The sequence below is a fragment of the Odocoileus virginianus genome, chromosome 26 (genome assembly GCF_023699985.2).
Source record: "Odocoileus virginianus isolate 20LAN1187 ecotype Illinois chromosome 26, Ovbor_1.2, whole genome shotgun sequence".
Classification (NCBI taxonomy): Eukaryota; Metazoa; Chordata; class Mammalia; order Artiodactyla; family Cervidae; genus Odocoileus; species Odocoileus virginianus.
In genome coordinates, this window is record NC_069699.1 from 39,128,685 (window position 1) to 39,150,954 (window position 22,270).

The 22,270-nt window shown below is 36.8% G+C and overlaps 1 protein-coding gene across 13 annotated transcripts in view; it reads left to right on the top strand.

Annotated features, from left to right (window-relative positions):
* Positions 1-22,270, top strand: part of CFAP20DC (CFAP20 domain containing) — a 282,240-nt gene that overhangs the window by 158,950 nt on the left and 101,020 nt on the right. For 12 of the 13 annotated variants that reach the window (XR_011483719.1, XM_070455795.1, XM_070455786.1 and 9 more), the window contains 2 exons: positions 2,041-2,375; positions 12,780-13,154. Coding sequence is in view for 12 of the 13 variants with exons in the window: in XM_070455795.1 (XP_070311896.1) it covers positions 2,041-2,375; positions 12,780-13,154 (710 nt within the window). In the remaining variant the exon portion in view is untranslated. The remainder of the gene's footprint in view (positions 1-2,040; positions 2,376-12,779; positions 13,155-22,270) is intronic. The other variant, XM_070455796.1, reaches the window with a different exon arrangement.

Consider the following 22,270-nt stretch of genomic DNA (forward strand, 5'->3'; position numbering starts at 1 on the left):
AGTTTGTCAGTCTTATTTATGCAGTGTTGAAACCTTCATTAAAATGTTAGGCGCAATTAGTGTCTCTAGCATAAATCTGACTGTGTAGAAAAACTAATTAGATGTTTAGGTGATCATTCTTGCATTTATCTTGTTTGCTGCAATATTGTGATTACACAGTAATTTACATATTTTCCTAAGAAAACATACCAAATTATTCATTACAATTGATATGGAAATACTTGAGGTAAAACTGCAAATTCCAAAAAAGCATTTGGTAGTGAGTGAGATAATTAGAGTTCTTTTGGTGTAAAAACACTTCTTTTACTTTGACTTTTTTGACAGTTAATAATATGTTTGGTGCTAGGTCATACAAGTTGTTTAATTACCTAATGTAGATTCCCAAGATCTTTTCCTCCCATTTTCTTTGCATACTTCTGTACATAACAAAACACACTGGTTTTTGTAACCTTACTCAACATTTACTAAAGCATTTACCGTGTTTACAAAGCACCTGCTAGGCACTTAGCACCAAGCAGAGAGTTTGTTCTCCAGAAGAGGACAAGCCAGTGAATCTATTAATTTCATCCACCACAGAAGGAAATGGCAACCTACTGCAGTATTCTTGCCTGGAGAATTCCACGGACAGAGGAGCCTGGCAGGCTATAGTCCATGGGGTCGCAAAGAGTTGGACATGACTGAACGACTATCACTCACAGCTACACTGACTCAGGGCTCTCCACATTTGCTATGAACGTGGTCGGATGAAGTAGATTCAACCTGCTGTTGTCCATTTACCTATAGAAAATGGGAAAGCCTTGTCCTTACTAGATTTTATCTAAGAAATGCATATTTATAGCCCTTTTATAGGCAAGTTATGTTATATAATCATAGTCATAAGTTAAGAAACAGATGAATTCACTTGAGAAGAATACAATTTTATGTGTGCCATCAACTTAATTTTTATTAAAGGCCTTTTTGTTTGTTGCTTTTTATTTTTTAGTATCAGCTTTGAAATTTCAAGTTAGCCAGTCTTAGCTCTTGGATATTCTTCTTATGATATGACAAACATAATATGATTCAAGAATCAGGAATAAAATTACCATGTTTGCATTGTGGTTCTGCAGAACGCAGTTCTTGTAAGATTTTGACCATTGACAAAAAATAAGTGTAGCAAAAATTTTTTTTAAAAAAACGACAGATTCAGTTGAGAAAATGCTCAGCTTTTCCTGATGTCATTCTAAAGAAGAAAGTAAGCCTGCTTTTAATAATGCTTTTTATAGAAAATTTTTTTCAAGTTTTTTGTGGTCATGAAATTATAAGATCTATCCCAATATTGAGTAAAAGATAAATTTTTTTAAAGTTTTGATGACAATATATCTTAGTGGTGGTATATAGTATTTTTAAAGAAAACAAAAATGTTCAGAAAAGACTTTCATAACAAAACACTCTCTCCTAAAATTAAAATTAAACCCAAAGGTCCTTTTCAGCAGCAGAATTCACCAGTCACACTAACAAATATTTCTGTGGACTTACTATTACTTGACAGATCTTCTCAGTTTAATTTATGAATTGTCTTATTCCAATTAGCAGAGTGGAGGGGGAAAGACTGTCAGCTTTTTGTAGTTTTTTTTTTTTTTTCGCCTTCTGCAGTTTTGTAATCTGAACAAGGCCCAGACATTTTATTTAAAGAGCTTAAGTACTCTGTCCTCCTGAACTCAGACCCTTTTAAATTTGGAAGATTCCCCCACTCTGGATTATCAAATTAATGAGACTGTGCTATGAAGAACTTGCTGCAAGATTCCAGACTTTCAAATTTCCTGGCCAGTGTTTCAACTCAGATGGAGAGGAAATAAGTACAAATGAGTTGCCCATAGCTCTAAGGACTAACTGTGGGTTAAAAGTTTAGCAGGTTACAAGATGGGGGATAAATTACCTTCCTTGGCTTTTGCATTATTTGATAAACCTGTTTCAGCAACAAGAAATGTTAATTTAACTACCTGCCTAATATAACACTTATGGAACGCTACTCTAATTTCTGTCATCTTTTGCAATTGTCAGATGAGTGGATATTTCCCGAAAATGGCGATAACATCCCCTATTTGGCCTCTACCACACAGTCTCTACTTCTGCATGAAGATTCGTGCCATACTTCATGCCTGTGCCTAGAAGCCATCAAGGAAAGTGAACATGATCAACAGACAGAGGAAACCCAGATTGTTCCAAAGGATGTTTTCACTTTTTCATCCAGACCACGATCAGCACCTCATGGAAAGACTCAGAGTATGTCCCCAGAAGGGTGCCTGTTTACTTTGGATCTAAAGGAAGATACCAGTGTGACAAGGAGTGACAGCCAAACAGAGGAAGACTTTTACGGTGGTGACAGCAGCGAAGAGGTATGTTGCCTGACGAGGGAAATAGTTGTAAAGCATAGTTGTTCTATTAGCTCCAACTAAACACTAAAACTAGTTGAAAGAGGGGAAATCAACTGCTATTTATAAAAATGCAGCAGATTGCAGTGTCAGTCAACAGTTGCCTCAGGTTGTTATGGTAACTCTAAATTGTTGCCTTTTTTATTAACAGTCAGCCAATTTCATTTTTAATTATGGAAACCAGTTTTTGGTTTGATTTTGTTTTTTCATTTTAATCTTTGTCTCACAGAATGAGAAATAATATGCAGTTTAGTTATATGATAGCATGACCAGTCAAACACTGGGAACACATTGTTCTCTATCTCTGGGGAAATTGTGCTGCAGTTGCTAAGCATTCTGAACTGACAGTTTCCTGCCTTCCTTACTCCCCTGCCATCTTCTCACCTTAGACCTATTAGGACTCATTATTTTCCATATGGTCCCAGAATTTCAAGAGTTGTGCCAATTAAAGTTGCAATAATGAATCATGGATTACTGCTGGGACTTGCGTTACAGGAGGTTTTCTGTTTGCAATTATTTAGAATACAAATGTATCTCATAAATCAATAAATTCATAAAAAGTTTTTAATACCTTGTGAAATACCAAACTGGAGTTTGACACATTTGTTTAAAACTTAATATATTATACCTCTTTTTCTCCATAGAAAATGAATTTGTGAAATTTGTTTAGCATTGTTCTTTATTGATACGCATTGATATTTTCTAGAAAAAAATAATTATTTTAAAAGCAGATTATAGTGAAGTTATGGTTTAGTGAAATTATACAAATTATATGTAGAAATTATAGGAATAATTAGGAAAACATGTTTGTATGCTTACAAACTTATTTTTAACAGCTGTATCAGATTAAGAATACCCCTTTGGACAAGAGGAAATATGTAAGTCCGTAACTCCTACCTTCAGAACCAGTTGAGAATATGGTGAGATTGTTCAGACAGTAATTATGATTTTTTTCCAACTTTTAATGAGTTTCTGTAGCAAAAGTGCATGGGGAAATCCTTTTTTATATCATTCTTGCTTCTGAGTGTGATGAAACTGTTAGTCAAACGAAACATAAACCTACTGCAAACCGCTTTATGCATAAATGAATAAATGGTACATTTAAAATGTGTTGGGAACAAATTTGTCCCTTTCACCCTGAATAAAATTAACCTGTAAACTGTAAAATGAACATTTGTTTTCAGCATCTTTATTGCTTCCATCCCAACTGTCAATTCTTCTACAGTATTAACTGGTTAATCTAGTAATCATACTATTTTGTTAACTGGGTAGGCCCATCCCCTTCCCATGTGCATTTACCTGAGTCAAAAGAATTACTGTGATGGTAGCAGTTTTATGGCAGATGGGAAGTGACAGTTCTCTGGAAACTTTGAGAGAAGTATTATGTGGAAACTACCCTTTAAATAACACCACATTAGGAAGATACCTCTCCACCTATAATGAAGGATGAGCCTTGAGAAGAAGCAATAGAGCTTTTGGAGAAAATGAAGCATATAGTTCTGAATATTTCAATTTGTCTTTCCTTTATATGCTTTCTTTTGCTACTAGCTACTCAACTTCTGACATCCTTCACCATTTATTATGCAGACATGTACTAGTTACCAACCACATGAAATTAAAAATTAATTTATTATGCATTTTCAAAGCTGTGATTGACATAGCTCTCTGGTCACCCCTGTGCCAAGACCGTCAGAAGATGGCTTGAGTCTGTAGTGTGACCATCTCATTGCTAACACCTGCCCTGCTCCACCTTTATTCAGAGCCTATAAAGAGTGGGCAGCCAGAGAGAAGGGCAGAAGACCTCTATATCATGCAGGCTTTGCTGTTAGATGCAATAACAAGATACAAACTAAAATACAGATGACCAACAAAAGTGCTGGGCTGTGTTTAAACAAGTTCTATACCTTGTCTTGGTCCTTTTTTTATCAAATTGGTTTGTTTGGGGGATTTTCGTAAGTTACTTTTCTGTAGGATTATGTCTTCCATTTATTAATTATATAAGTCAATGGAAAATTAGATTACATATTATAAATGGTTATTTACATATAGTCTTTGAAGAAAAATCAGTTGATTTAGACAATCTTACTATTAGTTGCATCATTTTAGAATGTAGTATTCTTAGAGTAACACTATTGTACCTAAGGAAAATATAATGTCATGCTATAAATAATGGTGGACAAATTAGTAATAATTACATTACTTATTATGCATGAAGTTTGCAACTTGTAGTTGAGAGACTATTTGATGTTAGACTTCGAATATTTTTAAGGGGAAATTAGATGTATTCATAGAACTGTTCAACTTCAGCTTCTTCAGCATTACTGGTTGGGGCATAGACTTGGATTACCGTGATACTGAATGGTTTGCCTTGGAAACAAACAGAGGTCATTCTGTCATTTTTGAGTTTGCATCCAAGTACTGCATTTTGGACATGTATGGATGTGAGAGTTGGACTATAAAGAAAGCTGAGCGCAAAAGAATTGATGCTTTTGAACTGTGGTATTGGAGAAGACTCTTGAGAGTCCCTTGGACTGCAAGGAGATCCAACCAGATCCATCCTAAAGGAGATTAGTCCTGGGTGTTCATTGCAAGGACTGATGTTGAAGCTGAAACTCCCAATCTTTGGCCACCTGATGCGAAGAGCTGACTCATTGGAAAAGACCCTGATGCTGGGAAAGATTGAGGGCAGGAGGAGAAGGGGACGACAGAGGATGAGATGGTTGGATAGCATCACCAGCTCAATGGACATGGGTTTGGGCGGACTCCGGGAGTTGGTGATGGACAGGGAGGCCTGGCATGCTGTGGTTCATGGAGTCACAGAGAGTCGAACACAACTGAGTGACTGAACTGAACTGATGAGATGTATTCAGAAGCAAAAAAAAAAAAATAGGCAAAATCATGTTATCATGTTACAGAAAAAATATACTTATGATACTAAAGACTAATTAAAATAAGTTTTCAGTGCTAAGACAATTGTCTTTGTAATTTAAGTTACTAATCATCAGTTCACATTTGAGATCTTCGTTAATGTGAAAGACTCAAAAGCATAGTTTTTATTTTTTCACATCATTTTAATCTTTGCTTTACTATATATTTTATTCCCTAGGCAGATATATAACACTAATTTTCCTGATACTCAGTTAATTTGGAATTGGTACTTATTTGAAGACACATTATGGAAATTTATCTTGTGGTGAGTTGTAAAATCAGCTACCACGTAAAATGAATTTTCTAGGAAAGCTGTTAAAACCTTTCATAGGATTATAGCATCTTAAAAAAAAAAAAGAGCATGTTACTATTATCACTATTTTGTTTTTTATGCCATTATTCCCAATGTGGCTTGAAGTATATATATCCAGTTTGCAATTTGAAATAGATAGCTTTATATTAATATTTTATTACTTCTCTAATTCAGTTTTTATCTAGAAATATAGCCATTTTCCCCTAAACCCTGTCTGTGTATCACATACTAAAGTAGATAGTTACAAAGCTAGGTGATTTGTCTTATGTAACAGTCCAAACGAGAACATCTGAGCCAAAGAATTATCCGTATTTGGACATGAATTATGTAGACTGACTACTTATTATGTTCAAAATTAGCCAGGAATCTTCCAGATCTCTTCATTTAACTCTGTTGAAGCCTATCGAGGACAGATTTACAAACAAAACAAATTATAAGGACCGTTTTAGCCCTTTCTCTCAGCTTTCCTGGTATTGTTGCTTTCAAGGGTTGTTTTTTTTAACACTCAGTAGTTAAACTATTTCATTTTTTCTTCCTGATGGCATGTACACTGTTATCCTGTCACCCCTACATGCTTGACTAATAATTTTGAGTTACATTCTCACACATATTTGCATACTCACAATAGAAATTATATTTACTCCATATGAGGCCACTTATATTTCTGTGTAGCCTTTAAAAAACTTTGTCAGTTTACTTCTTGGAAAAAAATGAAAGAATTCTGTTTTGAATGTATTGCTTGCATTTTTATTTCTTTATATCATGATTTACAACATAACGTACTCTCTAAACCTACCAGGCAAATTTAATATTTATTCCATGTGAGTAATTCTTTTAGGCTGTTTGTATCTGCATATCTTTATTATTATCTTTTGAAGCTTTTTTCCTCTCTGAAAAAGTTAGTTCCTGTAACTTGGCCCTTCTTTGTTATAGGCTCGTAGTGTAGGTTATAAAACTCTTTGTCTTCTTAAAATAACATCATACAGCTTTTGCTAAAAGCTAAAGATTTGCAGATAACTATTTGGTTATAAATAAGAAATTTTCACAAAAAAACTTCGTTTTATTCACTTAAAGAACATGAAGTCTAGCTTATAAGAAAAATATATTTTTATCTTGCACAAGTAAAGGAATCTCATTATCTTCCCCAAATATTCACGTGATGATATTTGCCCATCCAATACTGTCCCTGTAACTTCTGCTGTGATTTGTCTGTGAGGCATCATCGGCTACAGGTAAAGATGTTTCCGTTCGGTTCAGTTCAGTCTCTCAGTCGCGTCTGACTCTTTGCCACCCCACGGGCTGCAGCACACCAGGCTTCCCTGTCCATCACCAACTCCCAGAGCTTTCTCAAACTCATGTCCATCAAGTCGGTGATGCCATCCAACCATCTTATCCTCTGCCGTCTCCTTCTCCTTCTGCCTTCAATCTTTCCCAGGATCAGGGTCTTTTCCTATGAGTCAGTTCTTCACATCAGGTGGCCAAAGTATTGGAAGTTTCAGCTTCAGCCTCAGTCCTCCCAGTGAATACTCAGAACTGATTTCCTTTAGGATGGACTTGGTTTGATCTCCTTGCAGCCCAAGGGACTCTACATAAGTAATTTGCTCAGGTCCTTGTAATACCAAGCACACTGCAAGTTAGTTGGTTGTTAGAAACAGTCACATCTTCCTTTCATTTTATTTGGCATTATTTTAATAGTTTCCTATTAAATTCAAGAGGTAGAAGAAGAAATACTCCTTAGGAACAGTTGTTAGTGAAAACTTTTAAGATACATTTGAATGGTTGATCTTGCTGTCATCAAAGAAAAAATTATTTTTTATAAAGATGTTATGACTGATACCTTTAGCTGTGTTTGTGCAAATAATTGTGCTCTTTAGTTGACAGATTATATTTCTGCATCATCTCTATTGTCTGCTAGTGCTATTCAACCAGAAGTTTCTGTCAGTTCACACATTTAATCACTAAAACTTTGGACAAAAGTAGAAACTCCTGCTGACTCTATCTCAGTTACAGATTCAGAATTGCCATCAAAAGTGTGTTTGGACTATTGCAGATGTGTTTGTTGAGAACTTTTAATAATGTTATATAAGACTGTTTTCACGGTGGACTGAATTAAAAAAGACAATTGAAATATAAATAAATATGATCATCCACTTTTATTATACAAAGGCTAAAACAGAGTTCTATCCTGAATCACTCAACATTAAAGGTGTGATACAAAAGAGCCTGGGTCCCATCTGCTCCAAGTAGATGGCCCTCAAGAGTCATTAAAATTATCTTTTTAAAATTACAGCTCAGCAAGAGCAATTCGCTTTGTGCATCCAGAAATTATTGTCCAAGTGCCCATCTGCATGTCCTTTCAAGAAACGTAGTTCAGCAGAGGAAGTGCTGGGTCCTTGGGGAAATCATTCTCATCTTCAGCATGCATATGCTGTGCTACAGTTAATCAGACAAACTCTATTGATGTTCCCGGCACTGGGGCCTGATTGAATATCTAACAAACAAATGTTTCTGAGCCCCGAAGACAAATGGTTCAAGAGATTTGGACTTTTAAAAAAATATTTTAAGTTAAATCAAAAAGATTTTGTATTTGTTCTTCTGAGAAACAGATGAACACATGATTGGTATATGAAAATGGCATACCAAATTCTTTACTACTATGACAAATTCTATTCAATTGCTATGCTGGTTTTCAGTGGTTCAGTGATAAACCAAATCAGTGAAAGTGGTTATTTTTCAATCAGATCATAGTAAATCAGATTATAGTGAACTTCTTATGCATATAGTACATATATATGTTATTTAGTACAGATTAATCCAAAAGCATGTTGAGTCTGCATGTTACATATATGAAAGTAATAAAAGTCATTTATGCCTAGATCATCTATTTTAGTAAGTCCAAACATTACTGAAGAAAAGAGGAAGGTTTTGTCAGTGCACCGCTACTAAGAAATACTATTTTTTTATTTTCCGTCTATTTTCTCTCTAAGATAGAAGCTGACCCAACTTAAATCAAAGTATTAGTCTTGTATATTGTCTTGCCTTTCCCATTTATCCTAAGTCCTCCTTCAAAATTGGGATAGATCAGATTTATTGGTTCCAGGCCAGCCAAAATAGGCAAGCCTTTTGTGCTCTGTCCAGATTCTCCACTTATTTGTCTTTTCCATGCATTTAAAATAGCATAGAAACATATTACCATGAAAATTCAGTACTATAAAGAGAATGAATGCCTATCAGGAACACAGCTAAATCTGTCCATTTCTTGGCCCACTTCCAAATCATAGTATATCTTAGGGAAAATGTGAGATGAATATCCCTTTACATACTCATGAACAGTTCTGTGTATATAATCCCTGCTCATGCCATACAAAAGGAAATACATCTGAGTAAACTTGCATAAAGAAGAAAAGGCTGTACTCTGACCTACTTACAGATGGAATAAGAATACACTTTCAGGTAGACAAAAATACTTCTGTTGAATGTTTTAGTGATGAAATTTGTGAGCTGACAAAAACTTTTAGATGATCAACAGCACTAGCAGGCAATAGAGATGGTACAGGTATATACTTTGGTTGTCAACTAAAGAGCACAGTTATTTGCATTTGCTTGTATGAGTGCTAAGTCCCTTTGGTCATGTCCAACTCTTTTCGACCCCATGGATTGTAGTCACCAGGCTCCTCTGTCCATGGAATTTTTCAGGCAAGAGTACTGGAGTGGGTTGCCATTTCCTTTTCCCAGGGATCTTCTGACCCAGGGGGATCAAACTTGTGTTTCCAACATTGCAGGCAGATTCTTTACCACTGAGCCACCAGGGAAGACCAGTCCTCATAATAGTACATCTGAATCTTTTAAATGAAATTTACTTCCTTCTATCTTATTAAATTATTACTTTTGTAGGTATCTACCCCTCTGCTACTAGACTTTCTGCCTCTCGAGGGCACTGTCCTTCTTCTTCTTATGTGTGTATCTTATATCGTTCCTAGAAAATACCTTACACATAATAGGAGCTTAGTATTTATTGAACTAATGTTATTGCAAAAGCTCACAATTTCCCCCAATGTCGTATACAAAATAGAATCCCATAGTGATCCAGAGATTCTGATCCAAAGAGTTGTAATTATACCTTTTCCCTGTAACCAGCCAGTTTTTGTTAAGGGGAATCTGTTGGCTAATAATATGTTTTAAATTCACAGTACATGTCCTTATTTTTTACTGTGAAAACATGATGGAAATTAATAAGTAAAGGTTACTTTGGTCACAGAAATCCCACTGTCAATTGTGTATAACAATTATAAGAAATTAGACTGGATTTTTTTTTTAAGAGTTGGGAAAGATATAACACTGTCTAACAACCAGACTGAATTGTTAAAAATCAATCCTAGTTCCACTAGCTCTTTCTTAAAACTAAGGCTCGAAAGGTGTTTGTTCTGTGTTCTGTTTACCTTTCTCTAGAAAACTGGCTAAGCTTTTATTCTCTTTTTGTCTCTGAAACAAAAATTACAAGAGTCACCACTCCGTCCTGTAGTAATTCAGAGCATGAGGTATTTTTCGGGTCTCTTGCACTCTTTCCAGTTTTCTGCCTGAAGCCAAAGTTATTCAATTGTATAAACATCCTCAGGGTTCCTAGGATATGGTGAAGGACAAGCTTACTCAGTAAATGTACAGCAAAGAGAGTTGCCCAGTGCCTGCTGCTCAGCCATGTGGTACTTCACAAGGACAGAAATATTCTTACACTTCTTATTTTTCCACTTGGGACATAAAGTAAGTCCCATGGACTGATACCCAATTACCATCTTTTCTTTCCCCTATCTGGCGCTCTGAACAATAAATTTCTCCTCCATCATTTATAAAGAAATAAATATATCAGAAGATCAAGTCAACATAGACAAAGAAAACGAGACCCAGGATGAATACCAAGAAGAAATGTTTGTAAAAGATCCTTAGACACTCTGCAGTTCTTTCTTTACTACAGATAGGCAAGCTGTTTCTTAGGAGAGGTTCTTAGACCCAAGTCTACCTTTCTTGAGGGCACAGTTGTCTGATAATCCCAACTGCTTTCCACAAGAAAGGTGAATCATAACATGACAGGATTAGAAATCGCAGACTCCATGTAAAAGCTTCCCAAACGCGCCAAGTACAACACACTCTGCCTTCTACAGAACTCTCAAATCAGTCCAGCCTCCATTATCACCACCTTTGAATTACCACAGCCACCTCAGCATTTCTGATCATTACAATTTAATACTCTCATAATTGCCTCCCTTGCTACTATCTCCACAGACACTTCTGATATCCACAAACAATATCCACACAAATTCAAACTCACCCCATGCCTTCTGTTTTGTGCCATCATGACATTTCCCCCCATCAAATTTCTCAGTGACCCTTTGTTGCTTTTTAATCAAAGATCCTGGATGGTAAGGTTTAACTTCTGGCCTGCCATTATATTCCCAAAATTTGCAGGGCCTAAAGCAGCGCCTAGCCTATGATGAGGAAGAAAGGAAGAGAGACAGAAAAGTGAAAGACACACAGACAGATGAATCCTTTCTAATTAAAAGATTCGATAAATTCTTCTCGTCCAGTGTCCAACCTAAAGCAATTCTATCTCACCTTTAAGATACTTAACTTCTACTGAAATGTAAACTTCACCTCAGACAGTGGTCTATATCTTGAGGTGTATGATGGGCAAACATTCAGAAGAAGCTGACCAGTTTTATCAGTCATGCCAATATTTTGTTTAAAAATGCCAAACTTTGGAAAAAACAAATATTTGGTTCTATGCAGCTGTAAATGAAAGGATACTGTAATAGCTTACTGAAACAAAATGTAAGATAGTACTATCTCAGACATCAGATAATGTCTTTGAATTGTACTCTGCTTTTATTATTTTTTCTGTTTTAAGTTTACTTATTACACATTTAAATAGATGAGACAAATTAGAAAAATCTTATGACAAGTATAAGTAATAATCACATATTTTTTCTTTATATTTATTGTTTTATTGCAGGAAAATACCAAGTGAAATAGCACCATATTTCTCTTTTTTTTTATTTACCTTCATAGCCATTGATGTTTTTCATTTGTAGTATCTCCTTTCTCAGATTTTAAAAATTAAAATTGTTTGGGCTAATTTCAGAACTATACATTAGTAAAATGTTTTCAGTTTTTACTTTAAACTTTCCAAATGACTGTATTTAGGGAGGTTCATGTCCTTTTGGAAAAATACTTTCTGTAATTGAAATTTTCATTTAAGAAAAATATTTCACAAAACATGCTCTATTATCTATTGCTCTTTAACAGTAAAATTCCCATACAACAATATAAGGCTAAAATATTTTGATATGCCAGCGTGCTAAAAGAGTAGCATTTCCCTACTTAAGGTAAATTCTGTAGGTTCTTGTTTTTTTCTTCTCATGAAACTAGCTTATCAGGAAGCTAAAGCATGCAATTCCTAGATATTTTAGATAACTTCTTATGGACTTCCCTGATAGCTCAGTTGGTAAAGAATCCACCTTCAATTCAGGAGACCCTGGTTCAATTCCTGGGTCAGGAAGATCCGCTGGAGAAGGGACAGACTACCCACTCCAGTATTCTTGGGCTTCTCTTATGGCTCAGCTGGTAAAGAATCCACCTGCAATGCGGGAGAGCTGGGTTCAATCCTTGGGTTGGGAAGTTCCCCTGGAGAAGGGAAAGGCTACCCACTCCAGTATTCTGGCTTGGAGAATTCCATGGACTGTGTAGTCCATGCGATCACAAAAAGTCGGACACAACTGAGCGACTTTCTCTCTCTTGTCTTGTATGGATACTCTTCTTCTTTATACTTTCTTTGAAATGAATATATTTGAGCTACTATTTCCTAAATGTACTCTTATTACTCAGTGGTAAAAATGCATGCCTTACCAAGACCAGAAGCAAACATAGCAGAGCATCATAGCAAATGATTTATACCTGTTTGCATTGCTGTTTTTAGTTTATTTATTATTATAGAATAAAATTGTTTGTGTGTAAGTATGTGTATGTATTCTTTCACTTTATTCAGAGAATACATGAACTTATTAAGAACTTGTATTCAGTAACTTATTCACTACAAGTTTCAGCTCAAAGTGATTTCCCTTTGTTCTTCTGTGTAGGATAACCACAGTTTCCAGGGTTCTCCAGGCCCAACAACTAGTCCTCCAGAGTTAACTCAGTTAACATTAGAGAGCGTGCTGGGGAAGGCTGCAAAGTGTGCAAGTAAAGGATATCTTAAAAATGCGTATGCAGAAGGAAGAACCTCAGAAAACCAGAATTCCATGGTGAACCAGATAGATATAAAAGACTTTGAAACAAGTTTTGTGCCTACACCATCCCTTTCTCCACCTGGAAGACATGAGTACTATCCGAAAATTCCGGATCCTATTATTAAAGCAAAGGACCTACCAGCCCATCAAGTGTCAACTTCAATAAACAAAACCTTCCTAAAGGAAATTTCAGAGGAGAAGTTGAAACCAATTGCTGAGTTATCTGTAAGCGGTTTCATTCTGGTTTACATATGTGGGCAGTACATCCTGTTCGGTTCTGTTCTGTTCCACTTTGCACACATTTTCATCAGTATCTATTTTTCATCATTTGGGTGAACACTAATGTATTTTCTTTCCTATTTAGATGTGTTTTAGCTCAGTAACAGCAGCTGTTAAAGAGTATCTTACACATCCCAGTGATAATAGAATGCCTCATGTTTTTAATGAGAAAGATAATTATCATAATAGTTATTTTTTATTTCCCAGTTACTTCTCATAATTTGAGTTATCACTGCCTGCAAATTATAAATGAAGATCTTATTTTTGAGCCAAAGGCTTGCCAGTAAAATTGACAGATTTTCAATAACAATCTACATTAGGAGCCATAAAAACATCATTATTCTGTTCACTTTCTGGTCTCTTTACAGCCGTTCCCCAAATAATAAATGATATGAGTGAAGGTTAACAGTAAAGCAGTGTCATTGAGTAAATCCCTAGGCTAGCCTGGTGACTATATTCATGTCCATCAGATTGATTTTTTTCCTTCGTATGAGTACTTTTCTTCCTTCAATTCCCCCATAGCTGCATTTCGAAAACTAGAGAACAAATGAGGCTATCCAGAAAAAATGACATTTATATTCCTTTTTTTAAGCAGTAAAGCTTTTTTTGATTTGCCATGTCCTAAGTATTCTGTATGTGTTACAGTGTAAAACTTTGATTCAGTTATGTTCTAAGCATGTTATAGTGGATTGCTTAGTAAGGTAATAGACATATATATCATTACCATCAACTAATTTTTTTTTATTTTTTATTTCTTTGGATTTTGATAGGGATTGCATTGACTCTGTAGATTACTTATGATAATGTGGACATTTTAATAATGTTAATTCTTCCAATTTGTGAGCACGGAATATCCTCCCATTTATTTGTGTCTTCTTCAACTTCTTTGAACAATGTCTTATGGTTCGGAGGTCTTTCACCTTGTTTAAATTTATTTCTTTTTGTTGTGATTATGAAAGAGATTTGTTTTGGTTTTTTTTTCAGTTTTATTTATTTATTTATTTTTTTACTTTACAATATTGTATTGGTTTTGCCATACATTGACATGAATCCACCATGGGTGTACATGTGTTCCCCATCCTGAACCCCTTCCCACCTCCCTCCCCATCGGATCCATCTGGGTCATCCCAGTGCACCAGCCCCAAGCACCCTGTATCATGCATCGAACCTAGACTGGCAATCTGTTTCACATATGATAATATACATGTTTCAATGCCATTCTCCCATATCATCCCACCCTCGCCCTCTCCCATAGAGTCTAAAAGACTATTCTATACATCTGTGTCTCTCTTGCTGTCTCACATACAGGATTATTGTTACCATCTTTCTAAATTGCATATATATGCGTTAGTATACTGTATTGGTGTTTTTCTTTCTGGCTTACTTCACTCTGTATAATAGGCTCCAGTTTGATCCACTTCATTAGAACTGATTCAAATGTATTCTTTTTAATGGCTGAGTAATATTCCATTGTGTATATGTACCACAGCTTTCTTATCCATTCAACTGCTAATGGACATCTAGGTTGCTTCCATGTCCTGGCTATTATAAACAGTGCTGCGATGAACATTGGGGTATATGTGTCTCTTTCAATTCTGGTTTCCACGGTGTGTATGCCCAACAGTGGGATTGCTGGGTCATATGGCACTTCTATTTCCAGTTTTTTAAGAAATCTCCACACTGTTCTCCATAGTGGCTGTACTAGTTTGCATTCCCACCAACAGTATAAGAGGGTTCCCTTTTCTCCACACCCTCTCCAGCATTTATTGCTTGTAGACTTTTGGATAGCAGCCATTCTGACTGGCATGTAATGGTACCTCATTGTGGTTTTGATTTGCATTTCTCTGATAATGAGTGATGTTGAGCATCTTTTCATGTGTTTGTTAGCCATTTGTATGTCTTCCTTGGAGAAATGTCTGTTTAATTCTTTGGCCCACTTTTTGATTGAATCATTTATTTTTCTGGAGTTGAGCTGGAGGAGTTACTTGTATATTTTTGAGATGAATTCTTTGTCCATTGCTTCATTTGCTATTATTTTCTCCCAATCTGAGGGCTGTCTTTTCACCTTGCTTATAGTTTCCTTTGTTGTGCAGAAGCTTTTAAGTTTCATTAGGTCCCATTTGTTTATTTTTGCTTTTATTTCCAATATTCTGGGATGTGGGTCATAGAGGATCCTGCTGTGGTTTATGTCGGGGAGTGTTTTGCCGATGTTCTCCTCTAGTAGGAGTTTTATAGTTTCTGGGCTTACGTTTAGATCTTTAATCTGTTTTGAGTTTATTTCTGTGTATGGTGTTAGAAAGTGTTCTAGTTTCATTCTTTTACAAGTGGATGACTGGTTTTCCCAGCACCACTTGTTAAAGAGATTGTCTTTTCTGCATTGTATATTCTTGCCTCCTTTGTCAAAGATAAGGTGTCCATAGGTGTGTGGATTTATCTCTGGGCTTTCTATTTTGTTCCATTGATCTATATTTCTGTCTTTGTGCCAGTACCATACTGTCTTGATGACTGTGGCTTTGTAGTAGAGCCTGAAGTCAGGCAGGTTGATTCCTCCAGTTCCATTCTTCTTTCTCAAGATTACTTTGGCTATTTGAGGTTTTCTGTATTTCCATACAAATTGTGAAATTATTTGTTCTAGTTCTCTGAAAAATACAGTTGGTAGCTTGATAGGGATTGCATTGAATCTCTAGATTGCTTTGGTTAGTATACTCATTTTTACTACATTGATTCTTCGGATCCATGAACACAGTATATTTCTCCATCTATTTGTGTCCTCTTTGATTTCTTTCATCAGTGTTTTATAGTTTTCTATATATAGGTCTTTTGTTTCTTTAGGTAGATATATTCCTAAGTATTTTATTCTTTTCATTGCAATGGTGAATGAAATTGTTTCCCTAATTTCTCTGTTTTCTTATGGCTAGTGTATAGGAATGCAAAGAATTTCTGTGTGTTAATTTTATATCCTGCAACTTTACTATATTCATTGATTAGCTCTAGTAATTTTTCTGGTAGAGTCTTTAGGGTTTTCTGTGTAGAGGATCATGTCATCTGCAAACAGTGAGAGCTTTACTTCTTCTTTTCCAATCTGGATTCCTTTTATTTATTTTTCTGCTCTGATTGCTGTGGCCAAAACTTCCAAAACTATGTTGAATAGTAGTGGTGAGAGTGGGCACCCTTGTCTTGTTCCTGACTTTGGGGGAAATGCTTTCAATTTTTCACCATTGAGGATAATGTTTGCTGTGGGGTTGTCATATATAGCTTCTGTTATGTTGAGGTATGTTCCTTCTATTCTTGCTTTCTGGAGGGTTTTTATCATAAATGGGTGCTGAATTTTTTCAAAGGCTTTCTCTGCATCTATTGAGAAAATCATATGGTTTTTATTTTTTAATTTGTTAATGTGGTGTATTACATTGATTAATTTGCAGGTATTGAAGAATCCTTGCTTCCCTGGGATAAAGCCCACTTGGTCATGATGTATGCTCTTTTTAATATGTTTTTGGATTCTGTTTGCTAAAATTTTGCTAAGGGTTTTTGCATCTATGTTCATCAGTGATATTGGCCTGTAGTTTTCTTTTTTTGTGGCGTCTTTGTCAGGTTTTGGTATTAGGGTGATGGTGGCCTCATAGAATAAGTTTGGAAGTTTACCTTCCTCTGCAATTTTCTGGAAGAGTTTTGGTAGAAATCAGCTGTGACGCCATCTGGTCCTGAGCGTTTGTTTGTTGGAAGATTTCTGATTACAGTTTTCAGTGTCCGTGCTTGTGATGGGTCTGGTAAGATTTTCTATTTCTTCCTGATTCAGTTTTGAAAAGTTGTACTTTTCTAAGAATTTGTCCATTTCTTCCAAGTTGTCCATTTTATTTGCATGTAGTTGCTAATAGTAGTCTCTTATGATCCTTTGTATTTCTGTGTTGTCTGTTGTGATCTCTCCATTTTCATTTCTAATTTTGTTGATTTGATTTTTCTCCCTTTGTTTCTTGATGAATCTGGCTGATGGTTTGTCAATTTTATTTAACTTCTCAAAGAAGTTTTGACTTTTGGATTCATTGATTTTTGCTATGGTCTCTTTTGTTTCTTTTGCATTTATTTCTGCCCTAATTTTTAAGATTTCTTTTTTCTGCTAACCCTGGGGTTCTTCATTTCTTCCTTTTCTAGTTGCTTTAGGTGTAGAGTTAGGTTGTTTATTTGACTTTTTTCTTATTTCTTGAGGTAAGCCTGTATTGCTATGAACCTTCCCCTTAGCACTGCTTTTACAGTGTCCCGTAGGTTTGGGGTTGTTGTGTTTTCATTTTTATTCATTTCTATGCATATTTTTATTTCTTTTTTGATTTCTTCTGTGATTTGTTGGTTATTCAGCAGCGTGTTGGTCAGCCTCCATATGTTGGAATTTTTAATAGTTTTTCTCCTGTAATTGACATCTAATCTTACTGCATTATGGTCAGAAAAGATGCTTGGAATGATTTCAATTTTTTTGAGTTTACCAAGGCTAGATTTATGGCCCAGGATATGATCTGTCCTGGAGAAGGCTCTGTGTGCACTTGAGAAAAAGGTGAAATTCATTGTTTTGGGGTGAAATGTCCTATAATATCAATTAGGTCTGACTATTGTATCATTTAAAGTTTATGTTTCCTTGTTAATTTTCTGTTTAGTTGATCTATCCATATGTGTGAGTGGTATTAAAGTCTCCCACTATTATTGTGTTACTTTTAATGTCCCCTCTCATACTTCTTAGAATTTGTCTTACATATTGGGGTGCTCCTATGTTGGTAGCACCCTATAATTGTGTTATGTTCTTCTTGGATTGATCCTTTGATCATTGTGTAGTGTCCCATCTTCTCTTTTCACAACCTTTGTGTTAAAGTCTATTTTATCTGATATGAGTATTGCTACTCCTGCTTGCTTTTGGTTTCTATTTGCATGGAATATCTTTTTCAGTCTGTATGTATCCCTTGTTTCGAGGTGGGTCTCTTGTAGACAACATATATAGGGGTCTTGTTTTTGTATCCATTCAGTCAGTCTTTGTGTTTTGGTTGGGGCATTCAACCCATTTACATTTAAGGTAATTGTTGATAAGTATGATTCCATTGCCATTTACTTTATTGTTTTGGGTTTGAGTTTATACACCCTTTCTGTGTTTCCTGTCTGGAGAAATCCTTTAGCATTTGTTGGAGAGCTGGTTTGGTGGTGCTGAATTCTCTCAGATTTTGCTTGTCTGTAAAGCTTTTGATTTCTCCTTCATATTTGAATGAGATCCTTGCTGTGTACAGTAATCTGGGCTGTAGATTATTTTCTTTCATCACTTTAAGTATGTCCTACCATACTCTTCTGGCCTGAAGAGTTTCTATTGAAAGATCAGGTGTTATCCTTATGAGAATCCCCTTGCGTGTCATTTGTTGTTTTTCCCTTGTTGCTTTTAATATTTGTTCTTTGTGTTTGATCTTTGTTACTTTGATTAATATGTGTTTTGGGGTGTTTTGCCTTGGGTTTATCCTGTTTGGGACTCTCTGGGTTTCTTGGACTTGGGTGGCTATTTCCTTCCCCATTTTAGGGACGTTTTCAACTATTATCTCCTCAAGTATTTTCTCATGGTCTTTCTTTTTGTCTTCTTCTGGGACTCCTATGATTCGAATGTTGGGGCATTTAACATTGTCCCAGAGGTCTCTGAGGTTGTCCTCATTTCTTTTAATTCCTTTTTCCTCTCTGTTTCCTTTATTTCTAACATTCTATCTTCTACCTCACTTATCCTGTCTTCTGCCTCCGTTATTCTTTGTTGGTTCCCTCCAGAGTGTTTTTTATCTCATTTATTGCATTATTCATTATATATTGACTCTTTTTTATTTCTTGAAGGTCTTTGTTGAACCTTTCTTGCATCTTCCCTATCCTTCTCTCCAGGATATTTATCTGTAACTCCAATTCGTTTTCAAGGTTTTGGATCATTTACACTATCATTATTCAGAATCCTTTATCAGGTAGATTCCCTATCTCTTCCTCTTTTATTTGGTTTGGTGGACATTTATCCTGTTCCTTTACCTGCTGGGTATTTCTCTGCATTTTCATCTTGTTTATATTGCTGTGTTTGGGGTGGCCTTACACAAGAGAAGACCCTACATGTGGACATCACCAGATGGTCAACACCGAAATCAGATTGATTATATTCTTTGCAGCCAAAGATGGAGAAACTCTATACAGTCAGCAAAAACAAGACCAGGAGCTGACTGTGACTCAGGTCATGAACTCATTATTGCCAAATTCAGACTTAAGTTGAAGAAAGCAGGGAAAACCACTAGACCATTCAGTATGACCTAAATCAAATCCTGTATGATTATACAGTGGAAGTGAGAAATAGATTTAAGGATTCGATCTGATAGACAGAGTGCCTGATGAACTATGGACGGAAGTTCGTGACATTGTACAGGAGACTGGGATCAAGACCATCCCAAGAGAAAGAAATGCAAAAAAGCAAAATGGCTGTCTGAGGAGGCCTTACAAATAGCTGTGAAAAGAAGGGAAGCGAAAAGCAAAGGAGAAAAGGAAAGATGTTCCCATTTGAGTGCAGAGTTCCAAAGAATATCAAGGAGAGATAAGAAAGCCTTCCTCAGCAATCAGTGCAAAGAAATAGAGGAAAACAACAGAATGGGAAAGACTACAGATCTCTTCAAGAAAGTTAGAGATACCAAGGGAACATTTCATGCAAACATGGATTCGATAAAGGACAGAAATGGTATGGACCTAACAGAAGGAGAAGATATTAAGAAGAGGTGGCAAGAATACACAGAAGAACTGTACAGAAAGGATCTTCATGACCCAGATAACCACGATGGTGTGATCACTCACCTAGAGCCAGACATCCTGGAATATGAAGTCAAGTGGGCCTTAGAAAGCATTACTACGAACGAAGCTGGTGGAAGTGATGGAATTCCAGTTGAGCTGTTTCAAATCCTGAAAGATGATGCTGTGAAAGTGCTGCAGTCAATATGCCAGCAAGTTTTCCAGCAGTGGCCACAAGACTGGAAAAGGTCAGTTTTCATTCCAATCCCAAAGAAAGGCAGTGCCAAAGAATGCTCAAACTACCAAAGAATTGATTCTTTCAAACTGTGATGTTGGAGAAGACTGTTGAGAGTCTCTTGGACTGCGAGGAGATCCAACCAGTCCATCCTAAAGGAGATCAGTCCTGGGTGTTCATTGGAAGGGCTGATGCTGAAGCTGAAACTCCAATACTTTGGCCACCTCATGAGAAGAGTTGACTCAATGGAAAAGGCCCTGATGCTGGGAGGGATTGGGGGCAGGAGGAGAAGACAACAGAGGATGAGATGGTTGGATGGCATCACCGACCTGATGGACATGAGTTTGAGTAAGCTCCGGGAGTTTGTGATGGACAGGGAGGCCTGGCGTGCTGCGATTCATGGCGTGGCACACAGTCGGACACATCTGAGCGACTGAACTGAACTGAACTTGTGTATTTTGCAGTTGGTGGTTCCTTTTTATTGTGGGGTTCCTCGCTTTGGATGAGGTTGGACGGGTGGCTTGGCAAGGTTTCCTGGTTAGGGAAGCTTGTTGCGGTGTTCTGTTGGGCGAAGCTGGATTTCTTCTCTCTGGAATGCAATGAAGTGTCCAGTAATGAGTTTTGAGATGTCAGTGAGTTTGGCGTGACTTTGGGCAGCCTGTATATTGAAGCTCAGGCCTGTGTTCCTGTGTGCCTGGAGGATTTGCATGGTATGTCTTGCTCTGGAACTTGTTGGCCCTTGGGTGGTGCTTGCTTTCAGTGTAGGTATGGAGGCATTTGATGAGCTCCTATTGATTAATGTTCCCTGGAGTCAGGAGTTCTCTGGTGTTCTCAGGATTTGGACTTAAGCCTCCTGCCTCTGGTTTTCAGTCTTATTCTTACAGTAGCCTCAAGACTTCTCCATCTATACAGCACTGATGATAAAACATCTAGGTTAATGATGAAAAGTTTCTCCACAGTGAGGGACACCTGGACAGGTACACAGAGTTACATGGAGAAGAGAAGAGGGAGGAGGGAGGTAGAGGTGACCAGGAGGAGAAGAGGGGGAATCAAAAGGGGAGAGAGCAAGCTAGCCAGCAATCACTTCCCTATGTGCTCTCCACAGCCTGGATCCCTCAGAGATGTTCACGGAGTTACACAGAAAAGAGAAGAGGGAGGAAGGAGACAGAGGTGGCCAGGAGGATAAAAGGGGGAATCAAAAGGAGAGACAGATCCAGCCAGTAATCAGTTCCCTAAGTGTTTTCTGCAGCCCGGAACACACAAAGAGATTCACACAGTTGGGTAGAGAAGAGAAAGGGGCAGGGGGAGATAGAGGCAACCTGGTGGAGACAAGGAGAGTCAAAAGGGGGAGAGAGCAATCAGGCCAGGATCCAGCTCCCAGGTAAAAATAGGTACTGAAGATTGGGTTCTTAAAGGTACAAAGTTGATAAATACCAAAAAGCAAAGATTAAAAATCTAGAGTAGAGGTTAGATTCTCAAAAATACAATATTAAAAAAATAGTCACAAAAATTATACATATATATATGAAGTTTGCTTTAAAAATAGGGTCCTTTTTTTTGGCAAGGTAATAGTAGGTTATAAAAATGAAAATTAAAGGAGTAATGGGGACTTAAAAATAAAATCTTTTTTTTTTAATTTGAAAAATGATAATAGTAAAAATATATCTAAGACTTTCTCTGGAGCTGTTGCAGACAGTGTGGGGTCAGTTCATTTTCAGATAGTTCCTTGGTCTGGCTTGTACTTCTCAAGGTCTGTAGGCCCCTTCCTATGTAGTCAATGCTAACTACAGGGTTTTAATCAATTGCACCTGTCACTTCCAAAGCAGTTCCCTCTGTTTATTTTAGCTTCTTCTGTTTACTGGTCTCTTCAGTGTCCAATTTCCACCCTGACACAAGGGGCACGGTGGTGGTCAATTTTTTTTAGGCTTGTTTGTTCAGTCGTGCTTTGGGGAGGGAGGAACACTGCAAACAAATATCACTGGCGAGTGCTCCCAGTGATTCAGCCACACTGGGTTTGCCCCGCTCATGGCGTGTGTGCTTTCCCCGTCTACACTGCTCAGACTCG